Consider the following 24,884-nt stretch of genomic DNA (forward strand, 5'->3'; position numbering starts at 1 on the left):
GGCTTGCTGACATGGAAGTCCTGTGATGCCTTAATCAGAATAATTATTACACTGTAGATTAGGCAGCTGGAGCAAATACAGAATGTCACACAGAAAAGATGTGCAGTCCAATCAGATTCATCCATGGGCCTCCAGCAGAAGTCCAAAACTCTCCTATGAGTGCTCATTAACATCAGAAAAATTATATAATCCAAAGTCTGAGATGGAAAAAGCCTCTGAGACCTTCAGCAGCATCAAGTTCTGCCACAGAGGAGCCAAACCCAGGAGTCTCTCAGAGCTGTGAACTCCTGCAAAGGTGCTTACCTTACACACAACACCAAAGAAACCTTGTTCAACCAAGAAATGTCACCAACAGGCAAGATGTGGCTGCCTGACCCTCAACCCAAACCTGAAACATAGCAGCGAGTGACTATTTAACAGTGGAGATTGTAAGTTTATCAACTTAGACTTGTATAAATCCAGATCAGTCTTTTATAAAAACGATCCTGAATATAGTTTCACCAGCTTTCAGCATATAAATTTGAGCTGGCTAACTGCACAAGTTTTTGTGGGAGTTAAAGTAACTTTAAATGTATGCTTACCCCCTCAGAGCATAATTAATGCAGCCTGTGACAAGTGACAGCATTCCTACTGAAGGTGTTCTATTTGCCTTTCAAAAACAGTAACTGAAACACCTATAGAAAAAGGCTCCACTTGACTTTCTATAGAACACTGCCTACTAACAGCACACAAAAACTACTCCGAGAAACACTGAATATTTAATTCAGCTGTAAATATAACTGTAAACTCAGGGAGCTGCTCAGGAAAGGTGAGCACTAGTGGAGCTGCCAAGCTCCCAATGCAGGCCAGCATCTCCCTCCTGTGGCAATCCCATCCCACTGCACAGCCCGGGCTCCAGCTGTGCACTCAGAGCAGGGGTGGCCTTCAGAGGAAATCCCTGCCCTGAGCTCCACCAGCCCTGCCCTGAGCTCCGCCAGCCCTGCCCTGAGCTCCATCCCTGCCCTGAGCTCCGCCATCCCTGCCCTGAGCTCCGCCAGCCCTGCCCTGAGCACAGCCTTGCCCTGAGCTCCGCCAGCCCTGCCCTGAGCTCCATCCCTACCCTGAGCTCCGCCAGCCCTGCCCTGAGCACAGCTTTGCCCTGAGCTCCACCAGCCCTGCCCTGAGCTCCACCAGCCCTGCCCTGAGCTCCATCCCTGCCCTGAGCTCCGCCAGCCCTGCCCTGAGCACAGCCTTGCCCTGAGCTCCATCATCCCTGCCCTGAGCTCCGCCAGCCCTGCCCTGAGCACAGCCTTGCCCTGAGCTCCGCCAGCCCTGCCCTGAGCTCCGCCAGCCTTGCCCTGAGCTCCATCCCTGCCCTGAGCTCCGCCATCCCTGCCCTGAGCTCCGCCAGCCCTCCTGCCCTCTTTGGAGTTTGTCACAATCTGTCCCCTCACACAGCCATTCCAGCAGAATAAACAGAATTATAGTTGAGTCAAAACTGCTGTTTGATGCCATAGCCCTCATTACCACTACACAAGCTCTTTTGTTATCTTAAAAAAGCACCTAAAATGGTTTCCTTAACAAAAAGCTGCTGGTGTGTGACCAGCAGAGCTGCAGAGATGATTCCCAAAGAGCTCCCTGCAGCAGAGCCCACCTGCCAAAGATGAGATGGTTCTAACAGTAAGAGTCACTGACAGGTGGAGATCATGTTTTGATTAAAAAGTCATCACAATATTTTAGACAATAACCTCACAAAACATGGTTTAACCCTCATGTTTGAAAAATTTTGACACTTTGCAAGAAAGGGACCCAGGTTTGTAAGCCAAAATTGAAAATGCAGTACCTTCTGAAAAAAAATAATAATCTAAGGAAACCACAGAGCTCCTTTCTAGTGACAAACAAACCATTTACTCACAGAAATGAGAAATCAAATCCTGTTCCTCTAATTCTGCTACACTTCTCCTCACACATAAATAAATTTAGTTGCATCCTCTTGGCTGTGGGAGCAGCACTCAGACCTTTACTGAAGAAAAATGCAGTTTGGGAAAAGGTGAAATTCAAGATGCATATTTCAGCTCCTTGTTAAGAGAAAATCTGGTCCCTAAAGGTGCAAGGAATGTTTAACTTCCAAAGTGGTAAGAGTTTGTTGTTCCTGAAGGGTCATGAGGTTCGAGCCCAGTAAATAAAGCCTTGCTCTCCCCAGAATTCCCAAAAATCCAGAACCTTCCTGCAGAATTTGTTCATCCAAGTCACACACACAGCACACAAACAGCACATGGATATAACCAAACTGCTGCAATGGGAGCTTTTGCTTCCAAAAGATACTGAATCAGTCAATGCAGCACTGCAACCCCCCTGGCACCCACATCAGCATCTCTCAGTACCCAAAGCAAGCTGCACTTCTCAGACACCGACATCCAGCTCACATCAAAGACAAGGTTTGATCTTGGAGCTTCCCAAGCCCTTAATCCATTCCTTTGAGGGATCAAGGGGCTCTGTTTGCAATGATCAGTATCTGAGGGTTTTCTAAGGGTTTGAGAACTCCAATCTTTCCAGAGAACTACCTCATAACTAACATTGAGATATACTTTCAAACACATATAAAGTGGTTTTCCCCCTTTTTTACTCTTTAAAGAAAAAACAGCAGGAACTATAAACAGTTCTGTGGCCATTAGGACAGCAGGATCCAGAGGTCTATGATTTCAACATATCCATGGTAAGTTAGGTAAATGGACAAAATTCTGGCTGTGTGACCTCACATCAGTTCACATCAAGATAAAAGGACAATTTTATAACCTCTGTAGACCTACCAGACAAATCCAGGCACAAACAACACACTATGTAAGAAGCCCTGTCACTTTAAAGTTCAGCAAACACTGCATCCTCACAGCACCATGGGAAGCAGAGCTCCTGAAGAAAAGGTTTTCCTACAACTCATGGACAACACTTGGAAAAACAAGAGGAAATTAAAATGAAAGCAACATGCAAAAACAGATGCTTAGAGACAAAAAAAAAAAAAAAAGTACTCAAAAAACACTGGATGTGAATCAGAAAAAGCATAAGGCTAAGTGGAACATGAATTCCAACAACACAACCTATCTTTAGAATAGCAGCTTGGAAGGACAGCTCCTGAAGAAAGGCAGGAAAAATATTTCTTTGTTCCAGGGCCTAGGAATTGTTGAGTACAGAAGTTGTCAAATTCTGTGTTAAACTACCACTGAAAGCTTTAAAATCCTGGCATACAGAGATTATCCTGTTCCAGGTCTACCCTCCAAGCTGGAACCTTCAGAACTGGGTGTTTGTTGAGAGCTTCTGGATCAAGCCAGAAATGCAAAATACCTGAATAGCAGTACATTTGAATATCTACAACTGATGCTAGATTTTTCCCAAAGGTCAGCCATAGGACTGCAGTTTTCCTCCTCCAAAATACAGGTAAGGAGATACAACAAGACTGGAATGGTGAGAAGGTAACAACAAGGGGACTAGAGAACTTAATGCACAAAAGCAATACAAGAATGAGGGAAAAAAAATACAAGTAGCTCATAGAAAAATGGACAAAGCACACTTCTTATCACCAGTATCTCTCTAGAGAATCATTAGTCATGGAACACACAGAATGCAACAGGGATTTCTATTTCTAGAAACCTATTGGGAGAATTTCTATTCAGAGATCTGCTGCCTCTGAGATCATTCTGGTTTAGTGCTGAGTGCTGGGCCTGAGCCCAGCTCCCCCTGGCAGCTCCTCCCAGAGCTGTGTCACCAAGGGCTGTCTCTGCCAGGCTCAGCCCGCAGTTGCTCCTTTGGGCACTAGATGGTGACAGGAATCTGCTCGAGCCACCCCTTCCGAGGAGCAGGAGGAGAGGAAAAGCCCTGGCATCACCTGGGAATGCAGAACATCCCCTGATCCCACCTGGGCTGCTCCCCAGGATGAACCCACAGCCAGCCCACACCTGTGCAACAGCTCAGCACTGAGAACAATCATTTATGGTTATTCCAGCTCCCAAAGGTTTCTTTCAGACCACCTCAGGAAGAAGTTGAAGCTCCCATCAAACTCCTCTCCATTTCACTGGATGGGCCTTGTGGCTGTACAAAAAAAGGCAATATTCCATGTTTGTGCCATGGCAGCTCAAGCACATCACTCACTGCACTGCCCCAGTGAAGGGCACCTCTTAATTGAGATCCAAGCTGGCTGCAGGACAAATTGTACAGAACTTTTAAGTTCTAATTCTATTTAAATTATTCAATATGTGCACAGCTGACTGGATCTTAACATGCAAAAGCAGTGCAGTATCACCTCTCACTGACACCAACTTCCAATCCTCCCCTGAAAATTCCTGCCAGGATACCACAATTCTACAGTGAATGTTTTGTTGTAAGTCAAAATTTAGCAGGCTAACAATTCAGTTTAGTCAGTCATCATATGACAGCATCAAAATGCCAACAAAGTAGTCATTTCCACCAGACTAATTATAAAGATAAAAAAGAAAAGCTCTCTAGCATTCTGAGCTTATTAATATTGTTTGGTAGAGATACTGTACAACAGATGTATTTGGTGTCTGAGTCCTAAATACTCCAAATTGAAATGATTTGGATCAAATCAGCCACCACTAAAAACAACATTTATTACAAGTATTAGATTATCTCACTGAACTCAACAGAAACAAGGAAGAAAACACCACATGTCACAAAGAAATTCCAGCTGAGGCTACTCTAGAGCTGCAGGAAAAGCTACAGACCAGAAAAAAACCAACCTAAACAGACTGGTTTAGCTGATTATATGACTAAAGAGAAACTCCTCGCCATATTTTAACCACAAAACCTACAGATGCCATGCCCACTCCCATTTTTATAACCAGGTTATTTTTTCTGGACCTAAAATCAGCATTGTACTCCCACAGACAGAACAAAAACAAGGTCAAACCACTGGACAGGCCAATATGGTCTCCAGGGTAGCCAATGCAGAAATTAAGCTGCAGTTTCTCCTTTGTACATAGCTGGACACTAAATTTTAAAACTTTTTTAAAGGATTTCAAAAGGAGCTCAGGAAAAAAATTGAATAAATTGTAAGAGAAGCATGCTAGAACCTATAAGTCAAATTAACACTCCTGAGGGACATGCAAAGTAACTTCAGTAACACCTTGTGGGTCTGATGATTGCCTGGCTAACCATCCAATTTATTTAATTTTTAGGAAATTGGGCATTACCCTGCCAAAAGCACCACTCTAAGTGCAGTGACAGAGCTCTCTTTAAGCATCATCTCCTTCAGCCCTGAGACAGTCCCATGAAGGAGACTCTCCAAAAAAAACCCCCAATTTTTAAAAACAGAAAATGTTTCATTACAGGATTTAACAGAAATTTAACAGTATCAGGAAGCAAAAGAAGTACAAAATTAAAAGGCTGTCTGCCTACATGCTTCCTGAAATCTCAGTGAGTTTCCAGATCCAATGTAATCTAGAGTTTATATCAAAGCAGGCATTAGAGGAGGTGATCTCTGTAGCACAGGTCAAAGAGCAGAAACTGCCTTGTGAAGAGGTGGTGGGAGAAACAAAGCACCAAAAAAAGGCTTGGGCTGCTGAGAGGCCCTGCAAGTAGCTCAAGGCAGGTTTGGTTTTTCAGCTGCCAGTTCAACAGGATTTGAGGTGCCACTAAGTATTTCTGTAATGTACAAAATGAAGGTTTCTTGTCAGTTTTGGCTTTATAATTATGCAGGGTTTCTTCAGCTGAGTGAGTTAAACATCTGCTGCCTTCCCACCATCTCTCCACTGAAATCTCACTGGCACTTCAGCCCTCTGCAGTGGCTGCAGGGACATCTAAAAGGTCTGTCAATCCAGTGGCAGAACTTTATGAAACTACACAATTAAAGCTGATTAGTAATGCTAATATTACCAAATATTCAATACCTCATTATGCACATAATTTGCTTTTCAATGAATGTCAAATTCCCCTTGTCATTCTATCACCCAAAGGACTCACAGCTGCTATTTCTTCACTGTGTTAAACCAACCTGCTCATCCTTAACCTGGAAGCTTGTAGCTTGTCTTGTCTTTTAAAATCCCAACAGGCACCCTGATTACATTGCCAAAACACCCAAATTTTATTAAGCTCTGCACCAGGAGTCCAAGACAGTTGTCAAAGTGTGCTGCCAAGAAAAAGATACCAGCAGATTCACAGCCTCTAAAATCAGGCTTGAAGAAGAGGCTTGGAGCTAAACTGAGCTTGGACAGTTTGCCATTTACAGCTGACAGTGTGAAGAACATCAGAATGCAGAGCTAGAATGTAATTTCCTAAACCAAGCAAGGACCATATTAATAGATCTTCAGAACTGCTTTGAAGCTGGCATGGAGCAGATTTCAGGGCTCTCTGAAGGCAGTGTTGGTGCATTTTATTTTGCAAAGCCCTGCTATCCTGGAGAAGGAAAAAATGGGACAATTCATTGCACCACTTGGACATCAAGAGATTTCACATCACTTGAATTCCTCTGCCTGATGTTTTATCTGCATTTGGCATTTTCTGAGCAGTTCTAGTGATACATGGACCAAGACATGTTTGCAATGAGTGAAGCCTTTCTCACATTTCAAATCCCCAAAGCAAGGTGTGTTCACTTACCACACAGACTCCATGAACTCAGGGTAAAGAGTTTTATAGTCATTTTCAAAGTCAATCCAGCGTCCTAATCTGGTCACACTGAACTGTTAAGACACAAAAACACAGATTGAAAGGCATCTTAATAATGCATCATCACAATACATTGCCAATGTTTATTCTGTAGAATAAAAATCAGCTGGGTTTTAAGTGCAGTGTTTGTCCCAACTCAATGAAATACATCTATAAAGTATTTTAGCCTGATAATAGTTCCAAACATTGTATTCCTACAGGCAGAAATAAGGAAGGAATGAAACCACGAGCATGGTTATTTAGAACCAAGGTCACACAACAGGCAAATGTGTTCAACACAGCAAAAACAGTAGATCACTTGGATCATTCATCAGATAGAAATGGTGGATCACTCAAGGTTCAGCCAAGGTTCAAATGCCTGAAAATTGCTTTTCATGACAGTGGTCACACTTCTATTTTTAAGACTACTTGTTGCAGAGACAGTGAAAACCCAGAAGTCTATCAGCTTTCAGTTCCATGCAAACATGATGTAACTTGAAGACAAAGCAATGCTGAGAGAAATTGATACATGCCAAGTTATCAAACCCTCCCAGGGCCAGCTGCCTCCTGTGCCTGCCCAGAGCCCCAGCAGGGACAGGTGCCAGCCCCTGTCTGAGGACAGGTCATGCTCACATTCAGACACCGATGAGGAATGAGCCAGCTGTGGGATTCACTGGGACAAGTGGGATTTCACAGCCACCCAAAGCCCCCAGCTCTGCAGCCAGCCAAGGCAGGGACACCTGTCCTGACACTGTTAACACTGAATGTCAAACCAGCCAAGGGAACACAAAACATTCATTCCCTCACCTCTACATTTTCATACCACACCTGAGCTCCTGACATGGATCAGTTCCCATCCTGACCTTTAAGCCACTCTGACACTCCCCTAATAAGATCCATAGCCTAGGACTGATTAGCACAAGGATTCACAAAGCTGGAGCATTATGTCTGGTCTCAGCATTGTAAGATCTCACACAGCCAAGGAACCTTTACTATTTTTTCATAAGGCTCAAGTATTTGCTAACCACTCCAGGCAAACACTATCCAACAGGAATGTTGGTAATTCCTCTCCCAGCACTATTCCAAAATATTTGAATTTAAACAAATTTAATTATTCTTATTTGTCATCTAAAATACACACATACATGCACAAGTTTATGAACAAAACAAAATACAAAATGCATTCACCACCCAAGAGATCAAGTGCTTGCACTAACCAGCACTGCAAAAACGCCAGCTGCTGAAGCACAGCAAGTTAAAAGGTATGGAAAAGGAACCACAAATGTTCCAGGTGTGGCTGGGATAGAGTTAACTTTCTTCTTCATAGCTGGTCCAGCGCTGTGTTCTGGATTTAGAATGGGAATCATGTTGTTAACCCACTGCTGGCTTAGGTGCTGCTGAGTTGGGCTTGCCCTAAGCAAGGAGTTCTCAGTTTCCCAGGCTGTGCCAGGCAGGAGCTGCACAAGGAGCTGGGTGGGAGAAGAGCCAGGACAAAGAAAAGCCAGGACAGCTGACCCCAACTGGCCACAGGGACATTCCATAGCACAGCACATCGTGCCCAGCAGAGAACTGGGGGGACTTGGCCAGGAGCTGTGAATCACTGGTCTGGGCATCACTCAGCAGCCAGACTGGGCATCACTTGGTTTTCCTTGCTTTTATTCCTCCCTCTGTCCTCTTTTACTGTTATTATTATCATTAACAGCATTATAATATTTTATTTTGTTTCAATTAAACTGTTCTTATCTCCACTCGTTGGTACTCGGCTGCCAGCTGGGGTTAAACCACCACAACAAACCAGAATGAATCTTGCTATTTTTATTTCTAAAAGCAACAAAGAACTATCAATGATGGGTTTGAAATACAACATTTCAGAGTGTCATTTGATAAAAAACCAAACTGTCTGCTTTTCATCCAGCCACTCACTGAGGTTTAGGTCCCAGTTACTCTACCCAAGGCACCTCTGGTGTCTTCATGCTCCCGAATGGTCCCAAGGGCAAGAGGCAAGTGATACTCAGGTAAGAAACTCCTATTCCATTAAAAGAAATACAGCAGGACTAGAAACATGCAGAGGAGTGTGATGAAGTAAAAGAGCCTTTGCAGGAGGAAAAAATTAAAATAATTAGGACTGTTCTGCCTAGGAAAAAAAATTATGGTTAAGATAAAGCTTTATTGGAAATCTTTTTAGAGAACTACCATTCTTCAAACTTGCAGACACCAACACTCTCCCTGTATTCCTGGGATGAAAAGCTGACACCAATATTCTCCGGGAAGACTGAGGGTTTGCCCACACCTCTTGTGACAAAACTAGATGTGAGAATTTCTGTTCTTCCAAAAATACAAGCTGCAGCCCTGCACTCTGGCAATGAAAAGACAGTGGGGAAGGAGGAGCAGAAAAGCAGTGAGGTTAACCCTTATTTTCTTTAATGGCTCCATTAGAAAACCAAACAGATCCTTTCATTTCCTATAAAAGAGAAGACACAAAGAAAGAGACAATGCTCAACAGATCTGTTATTTGTTCAGTGTAGCTCATCAGACACTTTGAGCTCCAGGTAATCTGCAAGTAACCTTCTCTTGACAGCACAGCAGTGTCTGTTCCAAGGCACAAAGGGGCTCTTTTTGTTCCCTTTCAGGACCACAGGGGAGAAACACAGGAGCTTGAAGACATGAGATTAATGCATACAATCAGAGAAAAGGATGAAGTCCCCCCACCTGAAACACTTCTGCACAAAGACATTTAGAAATGCTCAGCAGAGCGTGGACTGGGCCTCCACTCACCTCCCACTCCTTGGCATATCTCATGACAATCCCTCTGCACTCCTTGTTGTAAGCTTCAATGCCCATCTTTGCCACGTCCTCTGGCCCTTTAATGCCCAAAGTCTTGTCAATCTCATATTCCTGGGAGCATGGAAAACAATCAAACAAAACATCCTCTTAGTAGAAGCTTTCAGGAGTCCCCTGGATACCTTATGTGTCCTGTACATTCTAATGAGCCTCAGGGGCCTCCTTTAACCTCCTGGGATTTCATGGGAGCTGCACCTGAACTAGGCAGGGATTTCAAAGGCTCACCCTGGTGTGACTGTTTCTTTAGTTTCTTTAGAAAAATAAACAAAAACCAGTTTCTGAAATAAGAACCAAACAAATACAGGTCCATAGCAATGACCAGAAGGAAGCTCCTGAACTCATCACACACAAAAGCCAGAGAAACACACTGGACAAGGAACTTCCATTTCTCTTTTAGCAACAATATCAGGTATAAAAGCAACAGAAATATGAGTGATAAGCAGGGAACTACAGGGAAAGAGGAACCACCAGAAGTATCTGCAGGTAAATTCATGACACATACCACAGGCAAGCCGTGGCAATCCCAACCAAACCTTCTCTCAACATGGAAACCACTCTGATGAGCAAATCTGGTCACAATGTCTTTGATGGTTCCTGCAAGAATGTGGCCATAGTGGGGGAGCCCTGTGGCAAACGGGGGGCCGTCGTAGAAGTTGAACCTACAACACAAAACATTCCTCAGTAAAGCAAAGACTGAGCAGCAGGCTCAGGGGCAGGGTGACTCCATGCTTCCACTGCTTGTGTTTCACTTGGAAAATGTCCATTCCTTCCTCTTCCACCATCAGTCAGCACAGGGCTGGCAGTGGCACTGCAGGGAACATTCCAGCCTGTTCTGCTCCCACCACTGCCAGTTCTAGCAGCACTCCCATGGCACACCCAGCACAGTGGGAAGAGCTCTTTGCTTACCTCCCCATTTCTCTTACAAACCCACCAGGCAGGAAATTACAGGTTTATTACAACTGTTTGAGCACTGCTGATTCTTCCCCAAGTGAAATATAAAGGAACAGCAGCATGGGCCAGGCCTGCTGCTGGCAAAGGGAGCAGCTGCTGTTGACAGAACCAAGGAAAAACAAAGAGTAATTACAGCCAAGGCAACCCTGCACTGCCACACACAATTGCTACAGCTTTTAACAGATTCTTACCTAGGTCTGTTCTTTGATTGCTTCAGGCATTCCTTGAAACAATTTAGATTTTTCCAGAGCGTCAATATCTTCTCTTCCTCATTTGGAAAATTTATGTTTTCTGGAACTTGTTGAACCATTCTTTCCCAACAAGGATCAATAAGAGAAAAATACATATTGAACAGAAGTGAGAAAAAATAACTCCACAAATACAACTTTTATCTTTCAAATCCCTATCACCAATCCAAAGAGTTTGATTCATTGCAGGCATGGAAGCAAGCACTCCATTCTAAAAAAAAAAGCCTAATTTTGACTGACTCACTCCAAAGTTTTGGAACAGGAAAAGGATTTTCCATTCATTCAACTATGATTGTTCCCTTTTTTATCATGTTTTTATTTCTGTTTCCCAGGGAAAACAGTCAAAGGGTAAATGATGTTTTGGTTACAAGGTTTTTTTTTCTTCAGGAAAAGCTTCTGAGTTCAAACTGACCCCTCAGCACCAGTTTGTATCAGAGAGTTTCACTTTAAACTACTGAAGAAGGAGCAACTTCGCCCTGTACATCTATTCACAAACTGTTGAGATGCTTAAAAGAACATTTTCCATCAGGCTGTGCCAGCAATCTCAGATGCCCCTAAAAGCAGCCAGGCTGCAGAGAGCACAGTTGAAAAACTGCAAAGATGAACATGAGTTTTATAAGTACATTAAAACTTGTACAGGCCACTTCCATGCTGTACCAGCTACACAGGGAAGAGCAATTCTCAACATAATTAGGAACACACAGCAGGTGCCTGGTTCCAGAGCTGCTAGGAGATAGAAAGGGGTCAGATTCCAATAAAATGCCACAGAGCAAGAACAAAACAAAGCTCTGAGGTGTTTTAAGACAGCAGCTCCCTAACAGGAGAAAATTGGTTATGAAGGTTGTAACAGATGATGTTAGAAGATAAAAGGGTTCTTCCACCCCTCACTTCAGTGCTGCTGCTCCTGAGCACCCTTACACCACAAGTAGCTACTACAGCTTTGAGCTTCACTCAGCATTAGAGAATGACAAGTAACAGCACAAGGCCTGAGTCTTGGCATTTACTCAGGTTTGTAAATACTAACCATAAAGCAGCAACAAAGGCAAATGCATGAAGACAATTCTTCCAGTTACAGTTGAAACTCTAAAACATTTCCTTAAACAGAACCGAGAACACCACAAAAACTGCCAGCTCAAGGCTTGAACCCCTATGAAAAAACGTGCTACAGACCAACTCCACCACTTTTGTATTCATGACAAATCATTCTCTCCACTAACAAACCCAAATTATCCTTTATCACATTATTATAATTGAGAATCCCACAACCTGGTGCACAGGCAACACAGCATTTGGAGGGGAAATCAGGGGCTGACAAGGAACATGTGGACATGGCCTGGATGTATTTTAAAAGGTAATAACCAGCCTGAGCACAGTGAGTTACTCTACACAACCTGTAGGAGAGGTTTCACCATTCTGCCTCAAAGCACTGATTAGGCTGTGTCCTTTCTCAGTGACTTGATCACAGAGACAATGGAAATGATAAAAGAATTCAGCTTAAAGCTTTTATCTCCCACAAGCCAGCTGACCTGAGGTTTAAGGATCTGCATGTTCTACTCAGCTCCATGTCACATTCACATCCTCTGAAAAATCCCTTTGCCCAGGATTTTTCTCCTGGGAAGCTGAGAAGCCTCAGAGAAAAGAGAAACAATTATTATCTCATTTGATTCACCTGTATTTTGCTCATCTGGAATGTGTTTGGAGATTGTTTCATTGGTTTCTGGTGTGAATTATTTTGAGTTAATGACCAATCAATGCCAAGCTGTGTCAGGTCTCTGGAGAGAGTCAGGAGTTTTCATTATTATCTTTTAGCATTCTGTAAGTATCCTTTCTGTATTCTATAGTATAGTTTAGTATACTTTAATATAATATAGAATCATAAAATAATAAATTAGCCTTCTGAGAACATGGAGTCAGATGCATCATTCCTTCCTTTGTCTAAGGGGAACTCAAATACAACAGCTCCAGGATCTGCACGTTCTGCTCAGCCCCAGCTCAGTGTAAATCAGTGTAACTCCCAAATAATCAGTGTAACTCCCAAATAATCAGTGTAACTCCCAAATAATAAGTGTAACTCCCAAATAATAAGTGTAACTCCCAAATAATAAGTGTAACTCCCAAATAATAAGTGTAACTCCCAAGTGTTTGGAGCCTGGCCAGCTGTCAGGAAGCAGAGGCAGGCTGCTTTGGGCTGTGCCTGAGGCAGGGCTGAGGAGGCTGCTCAGGGCTCACAGCCTCCCTGCGTTGCCCCAGGGTCACTGTGGGCCCATCCTCCAACTGAAGCACTGCACAGGCACAGCAGTGTCCAGCAACCACAGGGCACAAACCATCCACACCCTCAGCAACAGCACCACTTTATTGCATCAGAAGCAGGGGGAGTAAATACTGCCGGGGATTCATGTGCAACCATCATTACCGGTTATATCTTCCAAGTTACAAACCAGAATTTTATAGAAATTTAGGATTTTCAACAGAATTTTAAAACAGACTGACTTAAAAAGGCAAAAAGCACATTGAAAATCTTGCCATGGCTCAACTTCAGCTGAGAAAAAAAGCCCAGATCTAACAATCATTCTATAGACATCATTCTATAGAGGTGTGAATAGCTCTACAGACCAGAAAGAAGCTTATTATAAGCAATCTAGGTATTTTCAAACCCAAAATAATGAAGGACAACTTCATTACTTTGAACACAGACTGAGCAAAAACATCACAAATCACATTACAGAAATTATATAAACACATCTAATAAAACCCCACTTTCAGAGAACACTTCACATTAACAGAGATCAGTAAACACACTAAGGGTTCTCTGTGCATTTACTGCTGATAAGAAGTGTAAAAGACAATGCACCATTAAGCAAGTTTTTATTAAGTACACTCACTTTTCTAGAGGATAACAACATCCACTAACAAAGGTGTCAGTTTGGAGACTGCGCTACAGCAGGCAGAGACTTAAGCTGGGCTTCTTATCTACAAGAAAAAAAAAACATGCATTAACACCATAAAAGCAAGTTCCCATGTACTTTTTAAAAATATTAGTTTTTAAAAAAACAATAAAAATTCAATTAAAACACCACTATGAATAAAGTGAACCCACATTTGAGAAATAATTTTGTACTTTCCATACATCAGATATATGATTAAAACAAAGTGGATTTCATGATATTAATCATTTTGTTGACTGAGAAATGGTAAGTATAAAAACACAGGATAAACTAAAGGTGTACAAAAGGTTTCTGATTTCCAGGGGTTTATCATCAGTCTCTAACTCTTGTTCCAGTCACCTTCTCCCACAAACTTTTCTGTAAAAGAGACCAAAGTTCCCTCCAAAGACAAGGAGCTTTCTTTCTCCACCTACAGCTGCTTTCTCTAAAGTTAAACAATGCTCTATTTTCCATATTTTCCACACCTGGCCCCCCATTTCTGCCTTCTTAGGTCCTGTTCTCGGGTAACATCAGTCTAAACCTGATCATCAAAATTCTCAATTTCTAGAAGGGGTGGAAACAACCAAGTTTAAAACAAAAGGAAAAAAGGATGGGAACAGAATGCTGAACTACAGAACAAACATTGCTTCTGAAAATCTTGTGTCTTGTACAGGGAATAAAACTGCAACACCAGCCCAGCTGTCCCCCTGCAAGGATTGCCTTTAACACTGAAAGGCCAATTAAAACATTGCTAAAGCAATAATCACACTCATCAATTAATGCTGTCCTTAGATACAAAAACTTCATGCTATGCAAGAGCCCAGTTTTACACTGTATCTTGTGATGGCTTAGGAAATGCTTGTCATCATCATGCAGCCTTGATTAAAAATGTAACATCGTGTGAACAAAAGAAATCTAGGTTATCTTGAAATAACTTTGAACTACGTCTTTTTAATAAACACTCAGAAACCAGCGTCAGCTGAGTTACTGAACGCTGCTTTTATGTGACAGCTGAATTCTGTTGGACCCGATTACCTGACAGCTGCTTTCTAATCGTGTCACCACCAAACGGAATTAAAGTCTCTGAAAGGCTCCCGGGGTGCGGAAGCCAAGGTTTGCTGGAGATATCAAAATCACCGCAGCTGTAGCAATAATAAGGGTGCATTCATCAACCTCTCTGTTAACAGGATGCTGAAGGGAATGCTTAAGACACATTACACGTTGTAAGGGACCTTAAATTCTTTGTACAAATAACTAATGAAACCAAGACTTGATAAGCATAGAGCCCTGCAATACAAATAACTAATGAAACCAAGACTTGCTAAGCATTAAGCCCTGCAATAAGACACCAGACTAACCTTTAATAAGTACCTCCTATAAATAACCCCTAAATTGCCGAAAAAGCAAAGAATCCGCACAGCACCCAGGCAGTAAAACACGCACATGAACGGGACGCTGTACACGCAAAACTCGAGCTAACAACGCCCAAGGCCGCAGGGAGCCGCCAGCCCGGCCGCAGCCGCTCCCGCGGTGACAGCACCGGCACTGCCGGCTCGGGAGCCGCCGCTCTCCCGGGACACCCTGAAGGTGCCGCTCCCCGGCACGGCGCTGGAGCAGCCCCACCCTGGTGTCTCGGAGCCGCCCACACGGAGCTCAGCCCGGCCGGCGGGGCCGTGAGGGGCCGAGGCTGCAGGCGGACCCCCCGCTCACCTCCGTCCCGCCATGATGCAATACCGCCCGGCGCAGCATGGCCGGAAGCGCCGCCGGCGCCACGGCCAATCAGCGCGCGGCTCTTTGCGGACGCACAGAGGAGCTTTGTAAGGCGGCCGCTCATTGGGTGAGAGCTGACCCAGGGCAGCCCGTCACGGCGGTGCGAGGCAGCTCGGGAAAATCCTGAGGGGGCGGGGCGGGGCGTGGCCGGGGCCTGACGAACGGCCGGGGCGTGGCCGACAGTTCCCCTCACGGCGCGGCGGTGAAAGGGGCTCGCTCCGTGCGCCGGGCACCCGAGCCTAAACCCCGGCAGGAGCTGTGCTGGGTGTCCTGAAAACCCCACCCTGCTCTGAGTCACCGAGAGCAGGACGCTGGGCTTCTCCCAGTAACTGGATACCAAGGGCCTCTACCGAACTCCTCTAGGGAGCTCGACCTTACCTCCGTTAAAGGGATACTCTTAACTATCTCAAAATATCAATTCTTAAGGCTGTAGCTACAACAGAAGTCCCTCCTTTGCTGCTTAAAAAAATTTAAAACAGAACTTGTAGATGGGTTCTCCCATGTCAAAGAAAACGGTTTGAAAAAATATTGCTGGCTGGCAACCAGTGAGAAATTACAAAACATTTCATGATACATCAAAAAAACATTTCCTCCACTTTTTGTGCTGAAAACAGCTTTGAAAAGGATCCCAACCGGGAAAAATAGAAGTGAGGCAGGAAGGTGAGGGAAGGAGAATTCCCAGCCTGCACACCTGAACCCTGCCCAGAACAGAGCCTGGGGAATGAAGGCCAGGTCAATAATGGCACAAACAGTGCAGCTGCCACCAAGTAATGATTTCAAATTGCTCTAAAAACTTATTTACTCATAAAGATGTAGGTACTAATAAAGGTTTCAATAAAAGCTTTAGGTTTTGATTTGCAGGACTGGGTACAGGATGAATTCACTGGTCTGTGCAGGGCAGTGTCAGTGTGTGGATTAGAGATAATCCAGATGTGAAGAGAGGCACATTAACTGAATTCTCTCCTGCACAGAGTAGCACAAGGCTCCTTTCTACACACAATTTCCTACATCCTTCTAGAACAGCTAAAAGAAATGCAGACTCAATCTGCACCAAACTCAGAGAAACAGAAGAGAAAATGGGAACTGAGGTCAGACTGAGCTGGACTGACCAGCCAGACAGGAGAGACTGGGTGCATGTGGTTGCCAGGGCAGAGTCCCCTGTACAAACACAGAGTTCTGGCATGTTCTGTATCCAGGAGGGGAGTTTGGAGTGGCAGAAGTTTATTCAAGCCACACTGCTGCCTAATACATCTGTGAAAAAGCCTGAGACAACTTGGGATGTGCATTCTACCCCATGATGTGGCATTCCTTTATAAACATCCCCATGAACTCTGAAAGCACCGCAGCTTCCCCCTGCTCTGACATGCCCACAGATCTCAGAGGCTGCACATTTTAGACAGCTGCTGCTTGCTCCAGTGCCAACCCCTTCCATTTTGGCCTTTAGTTTGTAAAACACACAGGTGATAACACCAGCTGAGTTGAAATGGAACACCATATAATTCCTGAATGGAATTTGAAACAAACACTGCTTAGAAATACAAACTCTAAAGCAGCAAAACAGCCAAACGTGGGCAATTGGGTTTTGGCAACGTTGACTCCGTACTTAGCCCAAATCCAGATTTTTACCTTGTCTCCCTCAGTATATTTTGCACTTCTTTGCCCTTCACTGTTAAATTGTAATAAAATGTTACCTGCACGGGAGTTGCTGCCCACGGAGTTCATGCACAGCCTTTATTTGGGAGCCTTTGGGCAACACTGAGCTTGTTTTCCATGAACAGATTGGGAGGGAGTGGGGAGAGGGTGAACACTGTCCGATTAATACATACAGGGCAGAAAAATGCCACCCAACAGATTGGAAAATCAGAGGAAATTTGTGGTAGAGGGACCAAGGCCCAGCACAAGTAACTGGGACATTCCCCAAATAACAAGAATGAATGTCTCTGCTCTCGTTTTTCACTCTAGACAGATGAAAAAGCACCGATTCAGCCAGAGAGGTTAAAGGGAAGAGAAAAAAAAAATGTAAAGCCTCAGGAGGGGACTGCCCTGGCGTGAAGCGGCTGAGGGGGAAGGCGCGGGCACCATTTTGTGGGACCCGCGGGAAGGTCACCGCTGCCCGCCCGTGGCGCCGGCCGCAGCCTGGAGCTACAAAGAAAGGGCGGCCGCGGGCACCGGCACTGAGCGCCGCGGCTTCTCCAGCGCCGGCCTCAGGCCGCCCCTTCTCCCTCCCCGCTACCCCCGCGGCCATTTCACCGCCACCCTCCCACCCCACCCGAGCGCCCCTCACGGGCGCTGTACGCGGTTTGCGTAGCGGTTGGCGTAGCGCCGCTGCAAGGGAAGGGTGCCATACGCGGTTTGCGTGGCGCTGCTGCAAGGGGCGGGCGGGCAACGATGCTCGCGCGGGGAGCTGAGCGTAAACGGCCTTCGTGAATAGGGTGTGAACAAAATGCGCCCGCAGCTCTGAGCCAAGCCAAACGCGCCCAAGGGGGAAGAGATCCCGGGATAACCCGGGATAACACGGGAGATACGAGCGTGCGGGCTGCGGTGACGCAGAGCCCCCGCGCTCCCCGAGCGCGGAGGGCTAAGTTTGGCGAGGACCGGCCGGCTTAGGAGGGGCTGTGCCGTCCCGGCTCCCCCCGCGGCGCGGCGGCAGTTGGACTGCGCCGGAGGTGATAAATAAGGGCTGCGCGGGAGCGCGTCGGCAGTGGGCGCGGGGCGGCGGGCGGTGCGCGCGCTCCCTGTGCGGTCCCTGAGCCTCGGCGCCTTCCCCTCCCCTCGCTCGCTTCGCTCCCGGGCCCTGCCCCGGCCCGCTGTGCCCGGCGCAGCGCTGACAGCCCGGCAGCGCCCGGCCGGGGAGTAGGCGAGACCATCTCCGAAGAGGCGGCTTGGAACCCGTCAAGCTGCCCCGCAGCCCGCAGCCGTTCAGCCAGGCTATGCGCTGCCAACGGGCTCCGCTCAAGAAAAAAACAGAGCGGATCGTGAAAAGGTAGAGGCGCCCGCAGAGGCCCCCGCAGGGCTCTTGGGAAGCGGCCGCTCAGCCCGGAGAGAAGCGGAGGACGCGCCGGAGAGGCGACGGCGCAGGAGCAGCGCGGCGGGGGCGTCCCGGCGGCTCGGAGCATGTGAGAGGCCGGGGGGCCGCGATGCTGCGACGCGCGGAGTTCATCGTGTGCCCGCCCTGGGAGCCCGCCCGCGGCGAGGGGGTGCCGGGGGGCGCCTCCCCGACGCCGCTGAAGGGCGGCGAGCCCTGGCGGGGCGGCAGCCGCTCCCGTTGTCCGCCCGGGCGGCGCGGGAGGGTCCCCGGCGGGGCGCGGAAGCTGCTGGGCAGCCGCACGCACAGCCACTTCCAGCACTACCAGCACCAGCAGCTGCAGCAGCAGCACTGCCGCGTCTTCCGCCGCTGCCACCGCCCGGCGCGGCCGCGGGTGCTGCTCTCCCTGCGGCCCGTCAATGTGCTGGGCCGGCGGGCGCCGGGCATGCGGGCGCCCCGCAACACCAACCAGTTCCTGATGCGGGAGAAGTACCAGCTCATGCACCTGCGCTCCGACTCGGTGGGCACCGAGAGCGGCGGGTCGGACTGCGAGATGGACCCGCTGGACATGGACTCGTACCTGGGGGTGCTGGAGAACGCCCGCGGGGCGCTGATGGAGTGCGCGGGGGAGCCCGGAGCCGCCGCCCGCTCCCCGCCCGCCCGGGCCGGGGCCGGTGCGGCCGCGGGTTCCCCGCAGGAGGAGAGCCAGCAGTACTTCCCCTCGGAGGACGATGTGATCGAGAGCGAGCTCTTCATGGAGAGGGACTTCGACGAGTTCTGCAGCAGGATCGCCTGACCCCGGGCCGGGGGGGAGCAGAACCCCGCTGGCTTGGAGCCTTTCCGCCTCGGAGTGGGGGGAGAGGTTTATTTATTTCTCTGCCATTCCTTTGCGTTTTTGTCAGGGGGGTTGGCTAATTTTACAAATGGGCGTGTGTAAACAGGGGGGAGCCCCCCTTGTAAATAAAGTGAACTTTTCTGAAGGCGACATCAAAGCGGATCGCGGTTTATGGGTTTTGCGGGGGGAGCGGGGGGACCGCAGGGACAGCCAGAGCCGCCGTCGGGGGCAGTGCAGAGACCGGCAGGGAGGGACGGGACGGGCAGGGACCGGGCACGGGGGCGGTGACGGCCAAAGTCACGGCGGAAAAGTTTCACGCCTCTCTGGCACTCGCCCCGATTCTGGTTGACGACGGCAAAGTCGTTTAATTATCGCGGAGGGCGGCCGAGGAAGCGGCCCTTGACACACGGACACGGGGGAGCGGCAGGACAGAGCGACAGCAGCTCGAAACTCCGCAGCTCCGAGCGGGAGCCCTGCCCGGCCCCCCCGGCCCGGCCCGGTGCGGGCACAGCGGGAAGGGAAACACCAGAGCCACGGATCGGCCCTGCAGGTCTTTATTGACCCTCCCTCGCTGGGGGCGCTTTGGCTGGAGCTTCCGTGGCTGCCCGTGCTCCGGAGAGCAGGTTTATTTCTGTTTTACCAACTGCAGCAGAGGGAGGAATGTCTAGAAAGAGGTTTAAAGGGCCACCAGCTGAAACAACTTGGCCACAGGCAGTTAGGATTTAGTTTAAGTACCGTGCAGGGAGCAGATCTGATCGACATTAAACTCACCAACTCCCGGAGAAAGGAACGAGGAGGCATCAATTCCACTACAAACGGTTAAAAATTACAGCAGGTAGCTGGAACATTCCTGGAGCTTGTTGCCAGGGGAGAAGGGAGGGACATTGTTTTAACAGGTCTGAAACAGGAGATGCGGGGCCATCATTTCTCATGGTGCCTCCCTCGGCTCCCTGTCAGGACCTTGTGCTTTCCCCCACTGCAGACACGGTGAAATCACAGTGTGCCAGAAGGACAAATGGAAGATGAATTTGCAGATAAAGGTGTCCCTGCCCATGGCAGGGGGTTGGAACTGGACGATCCTTCCAACCCAAACCATTCTGGTGTTCTGTGGGATGTTTCTTGCCATTACAGACACAGAGACAGGAGTTAACTGTTATCCTTACAAAATAAACTATTTTAAGACAAAATATTCAACATTTCTAGTACCTCAGTTGTAATCCTATGGAAGGAAATGTCCAAAGACACAATTTTCTTCACCCTTCTTAAGAAACAAAGCTGCTGAACACATTAAGACCAACATCATGTTTATTTACTTTGGAATTAGCCAAGTGGTCTATATATACAAACTGCAGTTTGTTTGATGCAGGGTTGCCTTACAGCCATGCTTATTCTGGGAATTTCACTCCATGGGAACTTCAGGAGAGGCACAGGGAGAAATAAACCTCTCACACGGGTAAATGAAACCTAAGTTTGCACCAGTTTGGTCATCAGCAAGTTTGTATTTTATTAATGAATCCAGATCTGCACTAACATGTTAAATTAATGGTTTGAATGCATGTTTTCTTTTTTTCCCTGACTCGTGATTTGAACAAGTATGACAAAAACTCCCTTAGGAACACTTACTTGGAACTCGGCCTTCATGCTGCTGCTGAATTTGCATCATAATATGGATGTGCTTGGACACAAGCAAAGTAAAGCAGGAGTGTAAATTAATTAACAGGGCCATAATTACACGTCACACAGAGCCTGACAAAATTACAGAGATTTTCCACTGGGGAAGGGAGCCCTGTGTTCTCTGCACCAGACAGAGACTTGCCATCAATGATCCATTCCTGTTGAAGCCCTGGAAGTTCCTCCAGCCACCAGCCTTGCTCCCCTCCCAGAGGGAATTCTCTGACAGACCTTTCCCTGGTGTGTTACTTGTGTTACTCAGATCTGGCTTAATTGTCTTTTTTTTTCCCTGTTTCCTTCCCTTCTCACTTGAATTAGGAATTTCCTGAGTGTTTGGAAAGTGTCTGCCTTGCAATAGCTGCAGACAGAAATAACACCTTCCTACTAGATTTGAAAGTACTTAACAAGGCTGAACTTCAAAATATAACCAAGTTCCTCAACATCAAGGCTGGGAAAAGAAACCAAAAGCTGTTGCTCCAGAAGATCACCCATCAACCCAGTGGCCAACAAACTTCCTCAACTCAAACTTTACAAAAACAAGTTTTATTTGTTCCTAGGATTTTTCCTTTATAGACACACTTCTCATACAGGTGAGCTTTACACATTTAAGCAAATGTGATGACCAGAACCTTATATATCAAGTCTTCACATTAGTGAATTTTTGTTAAGGGTCCAGCTGGAAGTCACTCATAAATAAATACAAACGACTGGGAAGTCCAAGGCAGACAGGAAGAAAATTTAAGGCCTTTGTTACAACACAAAGGGTTCTGTTGTAACCTGTGTAAGGGATTTTTATGGCCAGTCTGGGCACAGGATGACTTAGGATTTTGTAAACCTTCCTGGAGAAAAGAAGGGTTTGGTAATGTTCTGAAGGAGGCAGCAGCATTTATTATTCATTATTGCCATTTCAGCACACTGCTGAGCAGGTGCATTAGCAGTTTGTGGGGCTGTTTGAAGCCTCCAGCACGGCAGAAATGCTGATTTTTGCTGAGGAACAGTGATCCTGCACAGCTCCTGAAAGGTCTTCAGCCACATTCCTGGAAGAAAAGTAACCATGAGTGGAAGGAAATGGTCAGCCTGTCCCCCCTCATTTCCAACTGTGCATTTGTCATGGATCTGAGGATGTTCAATTCAACATGGGGTGATAAAAATTTTTTTAACTCTCTGCTGTAAAAGCAGTGACCACGTTGCTGTCATATGTTCCAAGTACATTCAAATGTCTCTGGTTATTTTTTCTGAGCTCTTGTATTCTTTTCAAGGCAAAAACTGATGGCTAATAAAATTCACAGTAGGTGTAATTTATTTTACCTGGGTGAGGATATCCTTTTTCACCATGCAGAAAAAAAAAAAACCACTTCAATCAAACTGGGTGCATCTCACCAGCCCTCCTGGCTGTAGTGCTGCTACATCACAGCCAGCCACAACAGGCCACTTTTAGCTGGGAAACAAGAAAATAAAGTATCACATGAAGAGAAGCTTCTATCTCCTCTTCAACAAACACTTTTGCATTTCATATTACCTTTAATGTTAATGATCCTTCTATCCTGAAATTTTGTAGTGAAAAAAGATCAAATGTTTTATGCAATTCAGAATAAGGAAATGAGTTCAGGATAAAGTTTTGATTTATGTGCCACTCCTCCCCGTGTTTCTTCAGGAAAAGAAGCCCAAAGTGTAACAGCAGCAGATTGAAACTGAAATAAATAAACACACTGTCTAGCTGTTATTCCCAGCCAGCTAAAGGTCTTTTCTAGATGATTAATCCTTTATTTAACAACAACAATTTAATCAAAAGTTGATTCCAAATAATTAAAATTCCAAGCTCCAGAATAGTTCCTTTCAATATAATCAGCAACTTATGCCAAAAGAAAAAAGAGCCTGAGCACTTCTTCAGGGTGAGGAGACTCAAGGAGGGAAGTGCTACAGCAGCTCTGTCCCACCAACATCCCCGAGAGCCCAGCCCAGCTGGACACTGAGTCACTGCTCTTTGCTTCACTCAGTGTCCAAGGCCCAGAACATCAAGGAAATGTGCTCATTTTGCTGTTCCCAGGGTTCTTGCAAGGGTTAAGTCAGGGGTAAGAAATGTGCCAGACCCTCACCTGTGATGGTGAGCACAGGGGTCCCAGGATGAGCGAAGAGATGAGAATGTTGACTCCATGGTTCAGAAGGCTGATTTATTATCTTATTATATATATTATATTAAAACTATACTAAAAGAACAGAAGAAAGGATTTCATCAGAAGGCTGGCTAAGAATAGAAAAAGAATGATAACAAAATCTTGTGACTGACCGAGACAGTCTGGACAGCTGGACTGTGATTGGCCATTAATTAGAAACAACCCCATGAGCCCAATCCCAGATGCCCCTGTTGCATTCCACAGCAGCAGATAACCATTGGTTACATTTTGTTCCTGAGGCCTCTCAGCTTCTCAGGAGCAAAAATCCTAAGGAAAGGATTTTTCACAGAACATGTCTGTGACGCTCACCAGTGAGTCAGGGCAGCAGTGCTGCTGCCAGGAGCAGGGCACAGCAGAGTTTCCTCCTGGCTGCTACCACAGACACTTGTCCAGGCCAGCATTTCCCAGTTAGGGTGCTTCACTCCTTTTCCTTCCACAATGGACTCTGTCATGCAGTTGCTGTCCTTACCAGCCCCAAAGCAGGAATCCTGCAGGCACAGGTGCTGCTCCAGCCCCAGGCCAGCTCCCTGTGAGCCCCTCGGGCATCTCCAGCCAGGTGTGCCCACCCTGGGAGTCACAGAGAACATCCCCTGCCTCCTGTGTTTGCACAGCTTGCTGCCACGGGATCCTCAGCACGGCTCTGAATGGAGCAGGGCTGTCAGCTGAGCTCATTGACCAGGTCAGTGAAAGGTTCTGCTGCTCCCCTGCCAGGCACAGTGAACCCATCCCTGTCACCCCAGCGCCCACCCTTGCCCATGGAATCTGTCAGTGCAGCAGGGAGATGGATGAGCACTCCCCAGCTATGTGGCACCTACTTGAAGTCTCACTGTGTTTACTGCAGCTCAAATGCCCAGCAGTCTTTCTGCACAGCAAAACCAACCAAACCACGCTCCAGACCAGCTCTGTCCTCAGCACATTTCTATTTCCTGTAACACCTCACTCCCTCAAAGCAAGGAGACTTTGAGATCCTTTGGGAATGAGCTCCCCAGTGTGAAAAATGCGTATTTTCTGATTGGCTTTTTGCAAATATTAAAGTGAATATTAGATGTGTTGTGTTAGAAAGTAATGCTGTATTAATTCTCTTAAGTTGTGTGTTAGATATAGTTATGGGTTATAAAAAAATGTTAAAATAAAAACTATGCTATGTAGGATACTTGTTTTAAAGAAAAGACTTGCAGCAAGATAGCAGCCACAGGACACCCAAATCTTTCAGAGAAAAAGAATTTATTGCCCTCTTATCAGAAGAAAGGAACTTCTTCCTGCCTCGAAGGCGCTGTTAAGATTCAGAGGAAGAAGCTGACAACGACCAGATAGAATCCTGTGTTTGAATGGAATTTATGCATCATGGATGAGATGTATGAATATGCAACAGGCTGTTGTTTTTAAGGGTTAATCCTCTGTTAACGTGGGTCCTTTATCGGGCTCGTGCTGCCCAGAAAAAGGTACCTAAATGTCCATAACTCTTTGTCTCTATTGTCTCATATTGTCCTAATTCAAATTGTCCAAATTATTATTACTGTAATTGTATTGCTATTTTATAACCATTTTATTACTATTAAACTTTTAAAATTTATAAAAAAACCCAAGCAATTGGTGTTTTTCACACCAAGCTCACCCTGGATTTCCCCACACACTGACTCCATCAGGCTTGTGCAATGCCTCCAGAGTTCTTGTATGAGATCTGCTGAACAGCCAGTCTTTATCTCATCTCACCGAGGGTTTTATAACCTCTCCTGCATTCCAAGTTGTCTCTTCTCTGAGCTGAAGGTTTCTGCAATAATCATCTTTTTCTCACACTGATCAGCCCTGGGA

At 46.4% G+C, this 24,884-nt stretch overlaps 1 protein-coding gene and 1 non-coding gene across 4 annotated transcripts in view; both read right to left on the minus strand.

Annotated features, from left to right (window-relative positions):
* The window catches only part of IARS1 (isoleucyl-tRNA synthetase 1), a 93,911-nt gene extending 78,582 nt beyond the window's left edge, over positions 1-15,329 (minus strand). The window contains exons 1-6 of one of the 3 annotated variants that reach the window (XM_054516041.1): positions 15,041-15,058; positions 13,556-13,643; positions 10,617-10,736; positions 9,977-10,133; positions 9,409-9,528; positions 6,586-6,668 (exon numbers count right to left, since the gene is read on the minus strand). In XM_054516041.1, the coding sequence (XP_054372016.1) occupies positions 6,586-6,668; positions 9,409-9,528; positions 9,977-10,133; positions 10,617-10,735 (479 nt within the window). In that variant the 5' untranslated portion in view covers position 10,736; positions 13,556-13,643; positions 15,041-15,058. Of the gene's footprint in view, positions 1-6,585; positions 6,669-9,408; positions 9,529-9,976; positions 10,134-10,616; positions 10,737-13,555; positions 13,644-15,040; positions 15,060-15,307 lie in introns of those variants that run through there. The other 2 variants (XM_036390959.2, XM_036390960.2) reach the window with 2 other exon arrangements.
* Positions 12,860-12,991, minus strand: LOC118691907 (small nucleolar RNA SNORA84). The gene has a single exon (XR_004981094.1). It is a non-coding gene; the product is annotated as a small nucleolar RNA SNORA84 (small nucleolar RNA).
* Positions 15,330-24,884: the final 9,555 nt, after the last annotated feature.

Source organism: Molothrus ater, chromosome 11, assembly GCF_012460135.2.
Source record: "Molothrus ater isolate BHLD 08-10-18 breed brown headed cowbird chromosome 11, BPBGC_Mater_1.1, whole genome shotgun sequence".
Taxonomy (NCBI): Eukaryota; Metazoa; Chordata; class Aves; order Passeriformes; family Icteridae; genus Molothrus; species Molothrus ater.